The sequence below is a fragment of the Orbicella faveolata genome, unplaced genomic scaffold (genome assembly GCF_042242905.1).
Source record: "Orbicella faveolata isolate gen_17 unplaced genomic scaffold, um_ofav_v1 contig_47, whole genome shotgun sequence".
Lineage (NCBI taxonomy): Eukaryota > Metazoa > Cnidaria > Anthozoa > Scleractinia > Merulinidae > Orbicella > Orbicella faveolata.
In genome coordinates this window covers 9093470-9110110 of record NW_028301577.1, presented here as the reverse complement: position 1 = coordinate 9110110, position 16641 = coordinate 9093470, and the positions used below count along the sequence as shown (strand labels likewise).

Sequence of the window (16641 nt, the reverse complement as noted above, 5' to 3'; positions counted from 1 at the left end):
TCCGTTCAAAATTGTTTTCTTCAGGGGAGGGGACAGTAGACCAAACTATACAGTGCATGACAATTGCATGACCAACTTTCCTTTCTCCTTCGATCTGACTCAGAAGGCAATGGAGTCGATTTTCGCTCTCCTGGCGTTGTTTTCGAGCTATCACCTTCTAGTTAGCTCCAACAATGCTAAGTTACCAGGCATGCTGTTTCCAAGAGATTCCGAAAGTCGAGAAGTAAAGGATTTGAGTGGATTTTGGAATTTCCGGGCTGACATGTCTGCAAATAGGAACGCAGGGTTTGAGCAAAGCTGGTTTGCTAAACCTCTTTGGCAGGTACGAAATTTCACTTTCCCATTAGTTTGCAGAAGCCAGGGCGATTAAATCACTAAGAAATCCGCTTGTCCAAGTTTCACGTTCTTTATAATTAAGCTCCTTGAGGTGATTTCGTACTCGCATGAAAATTCACCAGCATATGTTGCTTCATATTTTTAAGCTTCAACATTTAATTTGCCATGCTGTTACTTAAGAAGGAGAAAGTTTCAGCAACTTCCCATGTCTTCAGGCAAAACATTTCACATAAAAATGCCCACTCACAATGTGGGAGTATATTGAGTATCCTGTTGTCAAATCCAAGGGCTGTACTGCGCATGTGTAGGTTTGATAGTGAAAAAGTCGCCAGGCAAGAATGAAATGAATCAAAGTGGCTGTGAGCCACTGAACTTGGAAAATATGTTATGAAAGGGTGTTATGAGGCATTGCTCATTAAGGAACTACATGTGACGTGAGGGCAGTCTAGCTTTCGAACAAGGCCATAAAGCCTTTTTCCATTTAGGGGCGTGCTGTGGGTGTCTGGAAAACCCGAATAAAGAATAGTCATGAATAGTGTATAGCGAATAGTCCTGAATAGTGCGAATAGTCTCGAATAGTGCAAATAGTGGCGAACAGTTGTGAAAAGTGGCAAATAGTGACAAATAGTCGTCAATAGTCACCGCTTTAGATCTAATATCCTGTGTTAATTAATTATCCAAATAAGCAACAGAATTTCAGTGAATTAATTACCTTTTATTCTCCAGACTCAGGCTAGGGCTGTCCATCACCAACATTAAGAAAACAGAAAACACAACGATGACCTAATAAAGACGTATTTACACTTTTGCAGCGGTTAAAACAGAAGAAATTACGTTTAGAAACTCCTTATGTCCTGATAAGCACCTGTGCTTTTTAGCGGGAAAATCCCATCCTACGTTGCTGCGAGGTTGACTGCAAGATACTGGGTATCCTATTTGCCACCATTTGCCACTACTTGCCACTATTTGCCACTATTCATCACTATTCACCACTATTCAAGACTGTTTGCCACTATTTGCACTATTTAAGACTATTCGCACTATTCGTACTATTCGCTATTTGCTATTCGGGACGATTTGTGAATATTCACTATTCGCTATTCGGGTTTTCCAGACACTCGTGTGTTGTGACATTTGCAAAATGAAAAAGCTCAAGGCTAAGAAACTGTTTGTCACTCAGGCCTGCCTACACATTTTACATTACATGTATCTGTACATGTCTTCCTTGTGTTGTAGTCGAAAACGGCAAGATCATTTTGTTTGGTCAAAAGTGAGGTATAGACTGAGTAAAACAGGTTAGCCTGTGGTACGTAAACAAAACATTAATACTTTCACCCTCCAGTAACTTATGTACAAGTAGTTCAGTGTGATAAGTGCTGGCTCGCCATGTGAGACGTTGGGAGCTCAAATCCCAGCATTGTCTGCTGATTATTTTTCCTTTTCTTCTTCATGGTTTTTTCTTTTTCTGTCAAGAAGCCATTTACCGAAACCCGGAGGGAGGGGGGGGGGGGGGTGGCACTCCTATATGACTGATAAGGTTGGGGATGCTTGTCGTCTTGGGTACAAATCAAGGATTCTGGTCTCACTTAGGGTGTTGATGATGAAACAACACCATTTTTAGCTGTCAAAGTATCCTTTAGGGTGCACTGGAGGAAATAATAATGAAAGAAATGCTCTCATTTAATTTCTGTTTCAGGCTTGATTTCCACTGATCTCTCGAGTACGTGAGTCGAGTCTAAAAGTACATGTGGGATCCTTTCTTGAACAGTGGCTAGTGATCGAACCTATTCCGTTTTAAGTGGTATCTTTTTGAGGTCTAATGAAGCTCAAGCAACATCCACATTAGTCTCCCTTGGGAGTTAAATTCAAATTTTCTGACGAGCATCCCTTGCCTTTTCATATGGGAGTTCCCCCCAGGCTTCCAAATGTCTAATGGGAAGTGAAGTAGTGAAGGAATGATGGAGTAAAATCGTTCCACCACTACAACTTGGAAAATAATAAATATTTTCCAAGTTAAAAATGAATGTTAAAAATTAAGTATTAATAACTGGCCAGTCAAGTTCTTTTATGAGCATTTACAACATTTTATTAACTTCATTTTACTTCTTTGATCATCATTGCGATCAATGCTGTCACAGTCTATCTTCATGCCACCAGTATCCTCAGAGACCCAGGGGCAGTTAGTTGGGGCAGGAGGAACTAAATGCAGTAATAATTGAAGCATCAAAAGTTTTTGCCTGATTTTTTTCCTGCCCACCCCAACTAACTGCCCCTGCCTCTCCAAGGAAGTGTGGGATGTTTGGCAGGGACATGCTTCTTGGTTCATTAGATCATAGTCCCTTTTCAGACCAAAATTACCACTTCCGTACCTTTTTTTTAAATTTGGCCTCTGCAATCAATAAGACGTGTTTTCATTCCAGTCCAAAGAAAGAAAAATCATGTTTTATTGAATACTAAAACTATATCACCTCTCTTACTCTCTCTTTCATTTGAAAGTTGAAAGTTTACAGCAAAAATGCTTCTGGAACATGTAGCAGGTCATAAAACGACATATTGAATATACACTAGTTTGGTATATGTTACAATCTGTTAGATGCAGCACTACACAAATTCTCAATTTCTCTTATAGCTTTCATATTTTCTATATTTTCCGATGTTTATTACACCTATGTAAACTGAAAAAAAAAAAATGAACTGGCTTCTTATTTTAAGAAACCATTTCTGATCATCTTTTTTTAAAATTTTATGTTGCTATTTTATTAATTTGAAATTATAACAAAAATATAGCAAGTGCATTGTGCTGAAACTCATAAGTTATTTTAAAGAGACAATTTACCAGTATTTAATGCTTTTCTAGCAATTAAAGTTATCTTGATTGTTTTTGTTTTTACTTCACTTTAGACAGGTGAAGTCATCCATATGCCTGTACCATCAAGCTATAATGACATTACACAGGACAAGGCCTTGAGGGACTTCGTTGGCTGGGTCTGGTATGACAAAGAGGTTTATGCTCCTAAGACATGGAAATCAGACCAAATCAGGGTGGTTCTACGTTTTGAGAGTGCACATTACAACACCATAGTGGTAGGCTTTATTTTTACTCTTTGTACTCTCGGCACAACTTTTGTTTTCAACCCAACCACCATTTCCTCACAAATGAATGAAAAAATGACTGAGTGCTAAGCTGATATTATACATCAAAGGTACTAGTCACCCTTGTGGCTGTTAAATCTCAAAGTAAGGATGAACACTGTCTATGGGTCAAATACTTTATTTACAACCTTGATACAGCAAAAGCCTTGGAGTACGTTCTTGTAAACTTTGATTGACTTTTTGATGTTTAAATTGTTCATCAATATTATTAGACTTTACCGTCTGGGACACTAGATCATAAACAGCTATCAAAGGAGGCTTTTTTTCACAGTATAATGTGGACAGAACTACATGTAGCGTGCTTACCAGAGTGTTAGCTTTTGTACTTAGAGGGATAGTAGGAGTGGCTGAAATGGTCAAGTGATCATTAAGTTACCATATTGTTTTTTTATTATTATTATTTCCAGTGGCTAAATGGTAAAGAAGTGATGACGCATTCTGGTGGCCATTTACCATTTGAAGCAGATGTCACATCACTGCTGTCCTATGGCAGCATTAACAGAATCACTGCAGCAATTAATAACACATTGACACCTTCTACCCTCCCCCCTGGGGCAATAAAATACCTTGTAGATGGTGATAGGTAAGTGGAGAACATTCAAATCTTCTGGGAACTGAAAAGGGTGGAATATAGATATCACTGGTCAAAAGAGTTCACTTGGGCTCATTTGTTTATAGTAGAAAATTATGCTGATCCAAGTTGGGGTTAATTTTCAATTCTATATTAACAATTTCATTAAAAATTATCTAGCATCTTACACATGTAATATAAAGTTATCAAAGGGCTACAGTCACATAGAGCTTTGTACATGTTGCATGCCAGAGATTTTAGATAATAGACTTTCAGTTCATTATTTACCTTCTTAGTTAACTTCTAACTGTTCATGAAAAGCACTGTAAAACAAAAAAAATAATAATAAACTTAGTTTGTTGGTTAAAGTTTGAATATTGGATTGGCATTGACAGTGTTTCTATTCTAACAACTTGCCCCTTGCAGAAAACTTACAGTTGCTGCTATGCCGTTGAGACTCGTTACTTCTGCAAATGTCTATAACAGAGGTTGAAGGTTCTCAAAATTAGTCTAGGAGACAGTGCTCTTTCAAGATCTATACTTTGAAAACAATCTTCCTTATACTATATTTTGACTGCAGTCAAAACTGCATTTTTTTCTGGCTAATTACTCCCTAACTCTTGTTTTAGAACTTTTCAGGTAAGTGCCAACATTTATCATCTCTGAAGATCTCTCATCAATGCAGTGCGCAGAGCACATAGTGTCTAACCCTGCATTATCTGATTTCAGATATCCTCCAGGTTATTTTGTTTTAGAAACTACCTTTGACTTCTTCAACTATGCTGGTATTCATCGTCCAGTCAAACTTTACACCACCCCTGTTGTGTATCTGTCAGACATCACCATAACAACAAACCAGTCTGGTCAGGAGGGTATGGTCAAATTTTCGAGCACAGTGTCTTCCACTGGTGCCGTGAATGTGTCCATGAATTATGAACTTGTCGACAAGGCTGGTAATGTGGTAGCTTCAGCAGAAGGTTCTGACTTGTTTGAAGGAACACTGGTTGTAAAGAATCCAAAGCTTTGGTGGCCAATTGGAATGAGTGATCAGCCAGCATACCTCTACTCACTGAAGGTGCGGCTAAAAATATTCAGTGGTTAAAATTTTTGAACATATAGCCCTTGACAGGTCTTAATTGCATGAAGGTTGCAGATGTGGACATAATTTTATCAGTAAATACTGGTAGGCAGAAACTGAACACTGTGTACCAGAGGCTAGCACTACAACTCCAGCCCCCTGTTGACAGCCACCCACATGGCTGGCAGTGTCAGCAACCTACTTATGAGCCAGAATCCACATCCTCCTTCACAAATCTAGGAGTCTGTATGTGTATCACTTGAGAATGGGAATGTTCACCAGTAACATCAAGGGCCAAAGCGCCCTTCCCCCCTCCACTTTCCCTCATCAACAAGAAAGGCTGAGTAAGACTGCTAACAATGCAAAAAGCGTTCCTTCTGAGGGAGTAAGAAAATTGAATACATTAGGTATATTTTACTAAGTCTATCTAATTTTCGTTTGGGACATTGTAATAGCATTGTAAATTATGGCAGCTCTGTCACCTTAATATGGATACTTTTGAACTGATAATTTTGTATTTTCACTCTTATATATTATATTATTATTATGTCAACCCCCCTTCAACACCTCTAGGTCATGTTGTTGACTGTATTTTGGCTTTTCAGGCCCTTTTAGTTGGTAATATAAATTGCATGTTCTGGTAGTTTGTAACCCTTTCTTCAAGGTACCAGCATCCAAATTCTCCACAAATAATCATTAATGTCTCTAAAATAAAAAAAAGAAACAGATGGTCTAGTTCTCCAATCTAGTGCAGCATGAAATGTATAAATAGCCTGTTTAAAACTCTGACTAGTACATATTAACTGTTTCCTGCCAGGTGACAACTCACTCATCAGAAGTAGATGATGTTTACCATTTACCTGTGGGTATTAGATCAGTTGAAGTGAAGGAAACAAATTTCCTCATAAACAATGAGCCATTCTACTTCAAAGGCTTTGGCAAGCATGAAGATTCTGATGTAAGTTGCATTTTGGAAGGAACTTAGCCCAGCTCACCAAGAGTCTCTCTGTAGCTCAGTAATTAGAGAACCCAACTGGTTTGTTTTTCTTTCTCCAACTCTCATGAAAAAATAAACATTTAATACATACATACATACATACTTTATTTGCAACTCCCCAAAGGGGCTTTTCAGTTACAAAAGGAATGAAAAAGATAAAAATACGTCAATTAAAATGAATAAACAAACTGGGTAAGGAGTCTAAAATTAATTACAGTATTAAAGATTTAAAAATTTACAAAGTTTAAAATTGAATATTAAGAATTTACATTATTAACATTTAAAATATGTTTGGTCAAGTGTCCCTTAAAAGCTTTCACAGAAGGTAAACTTTTCAAATCATCACTTAGCTCATTCCAGATTTTTGCTCCGCGATATGCAAATGATCTTTGTCCGGTAGCCAGTCGGCAACGTGGAATGTTTAAGTCATTACTCTGTCTGGTGTTTCTTGTAGCGATTTGAGATCGGAAAATGAATTTATCAATCAAGTAGTCTGGAACAAGATTATGAATACATTTGAAAGTCATCACAGCATCATTTATGTAGAGTCTATCGCTGACCTGCAGCCAATTCAAGGATTTAATCTTTATTAACTTTACAGATGTAGACGTTGTTGTGGAAAGCACAATATTTATGGTTTTCATTGCAATTGTCCTAGCACCCCTTCCAAACACATTATTTTCTTTAAATCCCCTCTTTGAATGTAGCACCAATTTGTGTCATCATTAATTTACACCCTCCACACCATTTTACTTCCTTTAACACAAAGTGAAAAAGTTTCTTGTTGAGACTAAAGAACTGTCTTTAATGAGAGAAAGGTAATAAATACAATTGATGAAATCTCCAGGCGCTGTAGGAATGTTTTCAAGCCTTGTGAAAATGGTAGTTTTCTCAGGTGTACTTTTGTTGAATGTAGTGTAGTCAACACAGAATTGGATCAGGGATTATTTCCTTAGAGTGGTATTATGATCAAATTTTTACCCCTTGATCACATAGAATTCCATGAAAGAATAAAAGCACTGTTTACCGTTTGCAAATATCTGCATTAGTTTCAGAGATATTTAAGTTTGAAAAATGCGTAAAATATGCAAACGAATGACTGATGACATCATACAATCAACCCAATATTATATCAAGTATATAAATAGAGCTATCTTGGCCAATTTGCAGCACAGACCATTGAAATGTGGTGGGCTAATATTTCTACAGGAAACACACCAAAGGCTATATTCTGTTCCCATTGCAACTCACTCTTTTCCAGTCTCCACCCACTTGATTTCAATATTTTAGTGATTTTCAGCTCGAAAAATATCAAATGAGGTAACAAACTCGAACTAACATATTTATAAGCTTGCTGAATCGTGCACATGAGGTACCATTAGCAAATATCAAAATGGAATGTCGACTGTGGCCAGAAAAGTCTTTAATATTGGGGAGGTCTGGAACCCAGTATGTTGCCATGGTAACAAAATTTCAAAGCTCGTATTGTGGAGCACATTTAGTAGAATGTTACTGCAAAGAATCAAACATTTCTGATACAAATTGACTGAGATATCTTTCATCATATTTGATCCAAATTTGGTTGAGTGTATGACGTCATCACTTGACTAATTTGCAAATTTTAAAAAACTTGAAGATCTCTGGAACGAAAAGAGATGTTTGAAAATAGTAAACAACATTTTTCTTCTCATACAGACTACTTGTTTACGTTTTAAAATGGCTAAGATAGGTAAGATGCGATTTTCATCATAGTACCACTGCAACATTGCTTGGGAAGAGGGAGCAAGGTGACAATCTCGCCTGAATCTGGATATTAACGTGTCTCAGCACCTTGTTATTTGAGTTTTCAGCATTGCTTAGCATCAAAACCAACATTTTTTGCTGTAGATTCGCGGTAAAGGAATGGACTATGCTCTCATTGTCAAAGACTTCAACATGATCAAGTGGCTCGGAGCAAATTGTTTCCGCACCAGTCACTATCCATACGCTGATGAAATCATGGACATGGCTGACCAGCAGGGAATTGTTGTCATCGATGAAAGTCCTGGAGTGGGAATTAGAAAGTAAGCAATAGCATTCAAAGTCTTTTTTTAGGAAGGCATTAATTAAACGACTCGGCTGTGCTTAACCTTTCTTGCCTGTTAAGTGAAATCTAACGCTAGCCCCAGTTGCTATTGTGCTGTCCCGGGAATTTAAAACTGTTAGAACTCTTCTGGCCTTTGGTGAACTCAATTTACGAAGTTCACTGAGCTTGTTCGTTACAGCTAGTACATGTAAGGCAAACTGATCAATCTCTTTCTGTGCAGTATGGTCAAAGAGGTAACCATTTTGTCGCTCAACAACCATCAACCAGAAGTTAAAGAACATTTACCGCGCATATTGAATTCTTGATTGGACTAAAAAGATCCCGTTATCACAGATTACAATGCATTACATTTGTTCCAGAATACTTGACCATTTACTAAGCGCGGCAAATGAACGAAAACCGAACGTTCAATCATTTCAAGTTTCATTCATTTAACATCAGTTTGAAAATGGCAACCATCAACATCAACTACATTTTTTTCCCGCTATTTCTTATTTATTTCATGTAATGCAGTCTCAGCTTGTAGCAAGTTTTGGGAAATGCATGGATTATACAGGGCTCCTATGGATACCAGCCTTTGAGCTGAACGGGCTACCCTGTTTAAATAAAGTTTTACTTAAGTACCATGAATAAAGTTTTACTTAAGTACCATGATGCTGACATTATGAAATATGTATCCCTCTAGCTTGGCATTGGGGAGGGTTATTCCACCCCTGGCCCTACTCCAAGACTGTTTTCTTGCAGGCTAATGTTCTTCCAAAAACTTGTCAAGCTGTGCGATGTTTTAGACGTCAAAGTATCCAACCTAATGTAATATACCTTTTCACCTTGTTACAGCGAGAACTTCAGGAACGACACCCTCCATCATCACCTGGATGTCATGGCAGAGTTGGTTCGTCGTGACAAGAATCGTCCATCGGTAGTCATGTGGTCTGTAGCTAACGAACCAGCTTCGAATTACGCTGCAGCAGGGCCCTACTTCGAGTAAGATTGTGACTTTTATCTTATGCTAGCAACACCATGGGTTACAGTGTGTAAAACATACTCTTCTAATGAGATCGATGGCCATTTTAGTAGAACTGAAACACACTAAACTACCTACCCTGTTTGGTCACATCTGTTTTGTTATACATTAATTCCATCATTCTACTTTCAGTACTAAAATGTTTGTCACGAGGCACAAGTAAAGTTGTTATGCTTGTTATGACCCATTCAACTGTGTCGTTGGAATAAAACGTCACTTCTCTTGTTATAAGTACTTAGTGCTTTGGACGCGTTCTCTAGTCCTCCACGCTAAAGGCAACTATTATAGTAAGGGCTGCTTTTCATGCACGACAATATATATTTTAGTGCTGCACTGCAAGGCTGATCGCGTCGTTGTGTGATTTGCCAAACATGTTACCAGCTGTGACAACTTATTGTGGGAATGAGGCAATGATTACAACTTTGTGTAACACTTTGCCAAAACTTGCGACAGGATGGAGAATGCGGGGTAATACGCGCAACAACTCTACTGGACTTGCAATGCAACAGTGTTGTATACCACACAAGTTGTAAGAAACTGTAGTCTGTACGGTATTCATTGCCTCAATCTTTAATCCTCTGCATCATATGCTGTCTGATGTGGATGGTGTTTGTTTCTCAACAGATCTGTGATCGCATTTACTCGCTCCCTGGACCCAACTCGTCCTGTTACATTTGTGACTGCAGCAGCCGCTAACACTGACCACGCGGTAAGGATCTGGTATAGCCATTCAGTTTCTATTTTGCTGGACTTCCGCCTGGGTATAAAAGTCACTATCTGGCAGAACTCTGTAAAAGCTTACAATTGTGTGTGTGTATCACTCCAACAGGTGCAGTATGTTGATGTTATTCTACGCAACAGCTATTACGCCTGGTACCAAGACCCCGGACAAACACAATTGATCAGCCGCCAGCTAGAGATAGATTTAAGAGCCTGGTTTGACAAGTTCCACAAACCAGTTGTGCAATCTGAGTATGGGGCTGACACGGTAGCGGGACTTCACACGGTGAGTTGTTAGACCTTATACAGTATATCAAGCACGAAAGACCGTGTTTGACCACATTTCCAAAAAAGAGAGTTGAAAATACGGCTCGTTGCAGAGTATTTTTGACGAACGTCGACCTGTTTGAAAATGTGGTTAAAGACTGTCTTGAGTGTTTGATATATCTTCTCAATCGAAACTAAAACTAAGGAGAAAACGGAGAAATAAAATCGTAAAAATCTATGCTAATTAAGATCAGATATCCAAACACCGCCACGGTCATATTTCCTTTGTTTAAACTATGATGAACTATGATTTGTTTAGACTACGATTAATTATTGATGAGTTTGAGAAAACAGGGTCCGGAGGATATTGTTTGGCCTTTCCCAACCAAATACTTGACAACCACATTGTAACTTTTCCATGAATGTTACTTGTTTGTCTCTTTTTATCTAGTAATGTTCATATAAATCTGTAAAGAAATTTGTATGTTATTCTGGTGTTGCCAGTTGGTCAGTCGGTCACTACCTTGTTTCGTCCGTCAGCTAGTCAGCCATGCAAGTGGGCGGACAGGCTGGCTGGCAGGCAGCCGGCCAGAGTGCGACAAATCAGTCAGTTTGATTGTCAATCAATGAGCGAGCATATAGCACTGACTATCTGCTTTTATTCCCAGGATCCCCCTCTTATGTTCACCGAGGACTATCAGGTGAGAAAAGCAAACTAGTAACAAGATATATTTATTGCGTTCTTAACCTGACGACAACATTATATCTTATTAAAGAAGTGCAAGGGCCGTACTGGGAGATATCGGCCCAAGGTTTTGGAAAAAACATACTGAGACTGATATCCTCCCAGTACGGTCCCGAGCAAGATTGGTTAACAAGAGATCTATTACACGACTGAAAATCGTTTTAGAAAAAAAATGCCACGATCACAAACTGAACTGGAAAAAAGCGCGCAATTCCGATTGGGAGTCGACTAGACGTATGCTCACGTTTGATATTAAACAAACCAGAAGGCCAAGAAAATTGGAAAAGTCTTTTTTAGAGAAGTAAACCATGAACCAACCTGAACAAGAAGATCTGTTAGATCTTATAACCGCGCTTTTAAAATTTAACTGTTTTCTTAGTACTACAGTCGCAACGCAGTGCATATTCCAAAGCAATCTTTGATGATTCATTGATTACTGTAGACATCACAGCACTTGATCAACATAAACTCTATTATCGCACCATCAGTCGTAGCCGTTGTGACATCTCCGATGACGTAATAGTCTTAATCTGGAAGTTTCTTCGGGATATGTATGGGCATGAAGATACGAACACTATTACAAACCGCTTTCTTTCTTTAAAGTCACGATTAAATTTAATTGTTTTTTTCCCTTGAGTTAAGGGTTAGCAAAGAAGTCACACGAGTCACATAATTCAAGAATTGCGTTATCTACGGCTATCTTTAGTACGGTGGTTATTTCCCTATCAATGACGTAATCTTTGCACGTTCTGACACGTTCTTTGCTTGGCTTCCAAACATTTAATTTTCTTTCCGATCTATGAACTCGCTGAGATGAAACAGTCAAAGGATTTACTTCATTTGCCTAAAACCGCAAGAAATACTCGCAAAATTACAAATAAATTAATGACCGTCGCTTCTGCCGAAATAAACTTGCAAAGTAAACACGATCTTATTTGTCACGTAGCGAAAGTGAAAGCTGCAACGTCAGCGCATTCCATGGCTGACGTAATACCTTTTTTCAGCGTATTTATTATTCCCTTTAAATCCAACGCTTTGATAAAGCGAAAAGAAAATATATTTTACCCACAAAAAAGAAAACAATATCCGTAAAATTGTTCGTGTGTTTATGTTTTAACAGCTTCTGGCGGAAAAACATCACACGTTGCGTGACTCAAAGTTTGGCCGAGCGGAGGTCTGCGTCTGGTCACCGACAAAAAAAATACAAAAAAAAAAAATAAACCACGGGTAAACCTAGAACCGCGCTCGGCCCATGGCCGCGCGGTTAAAAAAAATAAATAAATAAACCACGGGTAAACCTAGAACCGCGCTCGGCCCATGGCCGCGCGGTTAAAAAATCTTCAAGTGTGATCGTGCGGCATCATTCGGGACAGTGCCCGGTCCAAAAGAATATTGGACCGGCACTGAAGCAATCTGATTGCATTGGTTGGTTTTAGTTATTGGCCCGCTGAACTAACTTGGTCGTGTAATAATTAAATGTAGTTGTACTTACTATCCAGTCACTCGTGCTCAGTCAAAGGTTTTGCTAGTGCCAGGGGCCGTCCTCGTGAACAATGAAAATTTTAACTTATGTTCAAATGTTTCTTAAGTCCCCCCGCCCCCCTGAATAGGGGATATGAGTCTCCAATGTGATAAACGTCATTTCATTTTTAAAGAGGTCACTCTCCGAAATCTTTCGTGAATTGCGTTATCTTGTTGAAATCTTTGGATGTTCACTATTATTGCTGATGATGTTCTTTGCTTTAACCAGGTTGAAACAATCCAGCATTATTTCCCAGTGTTTGATAAACTAAAGAAAGAATTCTTTGTTGGTGAACTGATATGGAACTTTGCGGACTTCATGACCAAACAACGTGAGATCTTCTTGTTGTTAATAGCTGCATTATCCTCCTACTTAGTAGACTGCGAGCAGTCTCTTCTGCTCGAAAATCCGTGGGGAAGAACGCAAAGAAGTACACAACACAAGTGAGCAGTCGTGAGCGTGCGAGCGTCACGCTTACAGTCACGCTCGCACGCTCACTCGTTTTGCGTTTTTCCCCACGGATTTTCGAGGAAAAGAGAGACTGCTCACAGTCTACCCACGTAGACGCTTTTATGAGTTGTGACGCACTCCTGGGAAGAAACGATTGCGTGAAGAGCCCAAAGAGGGCTATAACTGCATAAGATAATACTTGGACATAAATTTGGAAGTAAAGTAGTCTGAGCAATAAGATGGCTTCCTCTGCGCATTCAATTCATTCCCTACTCGTGCACGTCGGTTATTGGACCAAAACGTTCCATGCTGATGACATAGCACTACATTGATCTGTGTCTGTGATTGGTTGTAAATAGTGTGCGCGCGAAAATTGAAAGCGTGCAGCAGTAAATCCCAAGCGATACACAGATCACTACTACAGTGTTATGTTACCAGAATGGAACTTTACCCGGTCGAAGGGGAGGGGAACGAATGAAGTGTCTGTTTACTCAGGCCAGAGGTAAAACTAAACTTTTCGTTTGTTGTGTTTGTTTTTATTGTTTCAAGAAAGGTTCCTTACTTGGTAGAAGTAACCAGGTTTACAACGAATTGTTGGTTCAACTAATTATTAGTTCAGTTCCTGAGCTTAACTGCTGTATATAGGCATGGTGGGGAGAACACCCGCAGGACAATGGTTCAATCCCTGGTTCCTCCCATAGGTTCAATCCCAATACAGGCTGGGTGGGGAGTTTGGGACTGAACTAACCAATCATTAGCGTTCTCTAGTGTTAAGTATGCCAGTGAGTCCTGGCGCGTATTTTACACATTTTATGCGTGATCTAAAGGAGCTCCGAAGCATGCCGTGTATCACAGGAAAACCAAAAATATCGCCCTCTTTTTGAAGAACAGTACTCAAGAAAGAATAGAAACCTGTCAGGACATGAGGAGGGGTAATGATGTTAATGATGAGAATGGATTACAACAATGGACCGACTCAGACATGTGCGGCTCCCATTGTCTCGTGTTCCGCTCAGATTTCTTCGCGTCATGAACGTCTTATATTTCAGAGCTAGAGAGGAGAAAATACCAAGCGACATTTCTCCTCAAAAATCTTTAGAATGTATCCAGAAAAATCAAATTGAGCTCAAATCACTGTTTGTGTGTTTTCAGAAATAACGAGAGTTGTGGGCAACAAGAAAGGGATCCTGACTCGCCAACGGCAACCGAAAGCCGCTGCTCATGTTCTGCGCCAGCGATATCTAAACATTCCAGTGGGAAGAAGTACCAAGAAGGACGATGATGTGGACGTTTTACTCAGATTCGAGAGTAACAACATGGCAGACATGGCTCAATAGACAATAGAAGATGAAGGGTAGAGAGTTAATTGCCCCTATAGGCTTTATTTCCAAGGTAATCCCTCTAAAAGTATTTTCAAATTACCCCCGGTTTCGGAAATCCTAGCAGGGTATAGAAATAGCAATCCTGCGTTTTTCAAGGAAAGACTTGGTACCATGTCTAAAAATAACTTAAGAGGGATTTAGGAATAAACCTCTCTTACCCTTATCTTCTCTTGGCAGTGAGAATCTCTAGTTTAAGGGTGCTTTCCATTATACCAAAAATTACAGAAATTTCGCTGAGTAGTCAAATGGAAAGGTTCGGTTCGGTTCGGTTCGGCCCAACCGGAAGATTCGGGACCACCTCTGGAAGTGGTCCACTTTGATCGGTCGGACCGAAATTTGCAGTTCCATTTTGAAAAACCGATCCGTTTCCCTCCTCCCCTTCAGTAGATTTTCACTTGTGTGGTTGATTGGGGAAAGGAATAGAAAATGATAGGAGCCATTCTTCTCGCTTGGCCCGGTTTGTTCCGAAAATGTCGTTCCGTTTTTCCTTGGTTAGTTTTACTAGTTTCTGATCGGTCGGTATGGCATAATGGAAAGCGCCCTACATGTAATACTGAAAGGAGGTGATAAGCATCCTGTACGAAAGTAAACCTGAAATACTGCAGTGTGCAGACGATTTTGTTAAACAATTTTGTAGTATTTTTTTAGTAAGTTACGGCTTCAGTTTTATGTTTTCTGATATCTACATAGTCAGATCATTTAGTTCGTGCAACGTTCTTTAACCAATCAGAGTGAAGATATTTGCTCAGCCAATCAAATGCATTTGACTTGGTGTACGCAATTTTTCCCGCGCTTTCCAAGGGTTACTACCGGTTGGTGACAAGTTTTTTTCATTTTGATTGGTTTGTTGCGCGTAGAGTGGTTTTCAATTGAGTGTCGTAAAACCAAAACCAAAGTAGTTACTCTAGCCATTCACCAAGGACACAGGCAATCTAGTGAACCAATCAAAACTCGAAGTAACCATATGGAGCTAACGCGAAGCGCGGGAAACCGTGTGCGAACGAGACAGGATTGGTTTTGGTTTTTCTGATTGGATAACAAAGTGGCGTGAGTTTGGTTAAGCCAATTGTGTAGCGTAGCAATGCGAAACCAATTACTTTTCGACACTTAAGGGAACACCACTCTATTTTCAGCCATAGGTAACTGACCCTGTGTTGTTTGAATAATGTTTTGATGAGCCAAAAGGGACAAGTCCTTTCGAAGGTCGTTGTTTTGATATTCTTGATGAAGCTTTTCGCCTGTCGAGAAGATACGCACTAAAGAACGATATCAAAATTGTTGTAGCATTCCTCGAGTTCTTTAGCTAATAAAAACTGATAATGATATTGTCAATAGTCAGTGTAGATAGAAAAACAATTTTAAAAAGGAGCTTGCCACAATAAAAGTAATCTGGAGTAAAAGAATGTTTATTGGACTGAGTCGTGAGAAGTGCAAAAGGTTATTCTTCGTAATCCTCACCCTTCACCTGGCTTCGCCTCTCTTGAATTTTAGCTCACGTTACCCGACATAACAGAGCCTTAGCAGGTAACAGGTAAACCCAGGCACTTGCCTCAGTCATTGGTTTTGGTGTTTTTTGTTTATAGTCGTCATAAATACCCTAAATACCTAGGAAAATAATTGAACTATGGACATTGCCGCAGTTGAGTTTTTTTCCAGCTACGGTCCTGCATGAAATCAGCCTTCATCCATGTTCCTTTGCCTGAGTCTCCCTTGGCTCTTGCCTTCTTACTTTTATCGCTGATGAGGCTTCGGTCTGAAAAAACTTTTTTTGAAGATGGTGATTACAGTCTTCTTTGGGCCGAAACTATTTACCTTAGTTTAGAGAAAAAATTAACTGATAGATCAGCTAGCGTTTTCCCCTAGCTTTTTTTATATTTCGAAAAGTTGCATGGGTCGCCCATTTTGCCATTTCTGCTTTCCTCGTCTTTTTGGGTAGACCTGAGCAACACGACCTCGTTTTAAACTGGAAAGAGTGGAAAAAGTTGTTCACAATGCAATAACCAGTAATCACAGAACGATTCGGTTAATAGATAGTCGTTACTAATTAATTAACGAACTGAGCCAAACTCAATCTTCACTTGCGAAGCAAGCCGGCTTAAGCATAATTAATGACCAGTTCAGCGACGCAAGCATAAGCAGAAGAAGCTATTATGCGCTAGTGAGGAAGGCTGCGACATAAGCATAAGCTTTCTGCTTATGCTTATGTCGGTGTTATGTTGAGTGAGGACACCGGTTGGCATAAGCACAAAGTGCTCGCTGATTGGCTAAAAGTCTTTCGCTTATGCTTATGTCCCCATCAAGTAGACTTAA

General features: G+C 39.3%; 1 protein-coding gene across 1 annotated transcript; it reads left to right on the top strand.

Moving 5' to 3' along the window:
• Window positions 1-29: 29 nt before the first annotated feature.
• On the top strand, window positions 30-15734 carry LOC110052634 (beta-glucuronidase-like). The gene is made up of 12 exons (XM_089279180.1): window positions 30-322; window positions 3238-3420; window positions 3897-4072; window positions 4790-5135; window positions 5956-6096; window positions 8023-8198; window positions 9059-9205; window positions 9870-9954; window positions 10075-10251; window positions 10901-10933; window positions 12728-12830; window positions 14102-15734. The coding sequence occupies exons 1-12, from the start codon at window positions 68-70 to the stop codon at window positions 14284-14286; spliced, it is 2007 nt and encodes a 668-aa protein (XP_089135306.1). The 5' UTR covers window positions 30-67; the 3' UTR covers window positions 14287-15734.
• The last annotated feature ends 907 nt before the right edge of the window (window positions 15735-16641 follow it).

Bases quoted from the DNA above. Each gene is read 5' to 3' on its own strand.
- LOC110052634 (XM_089279180.1), top strand. From the start codon at position 68: ATGACCAACTTTCCTTTCTCCTTCGATCTGACTCAGAAGGCAATGGAG. The intron at 3,421-3,896 runs GTAGGCTTTATT...TATTATTTCCAG, and splicing joins CACATTACAACACCATAGTG to TGGCTAAATGGTAAAGAAGT. The intron at 6,097-8,022 runs GTAAGTTGCATT...TTTTTGCTGTAG, and splicing joins GCAAGCATGAAGATTCTGAT to ATTCGCGGTAAAGGAATGGA.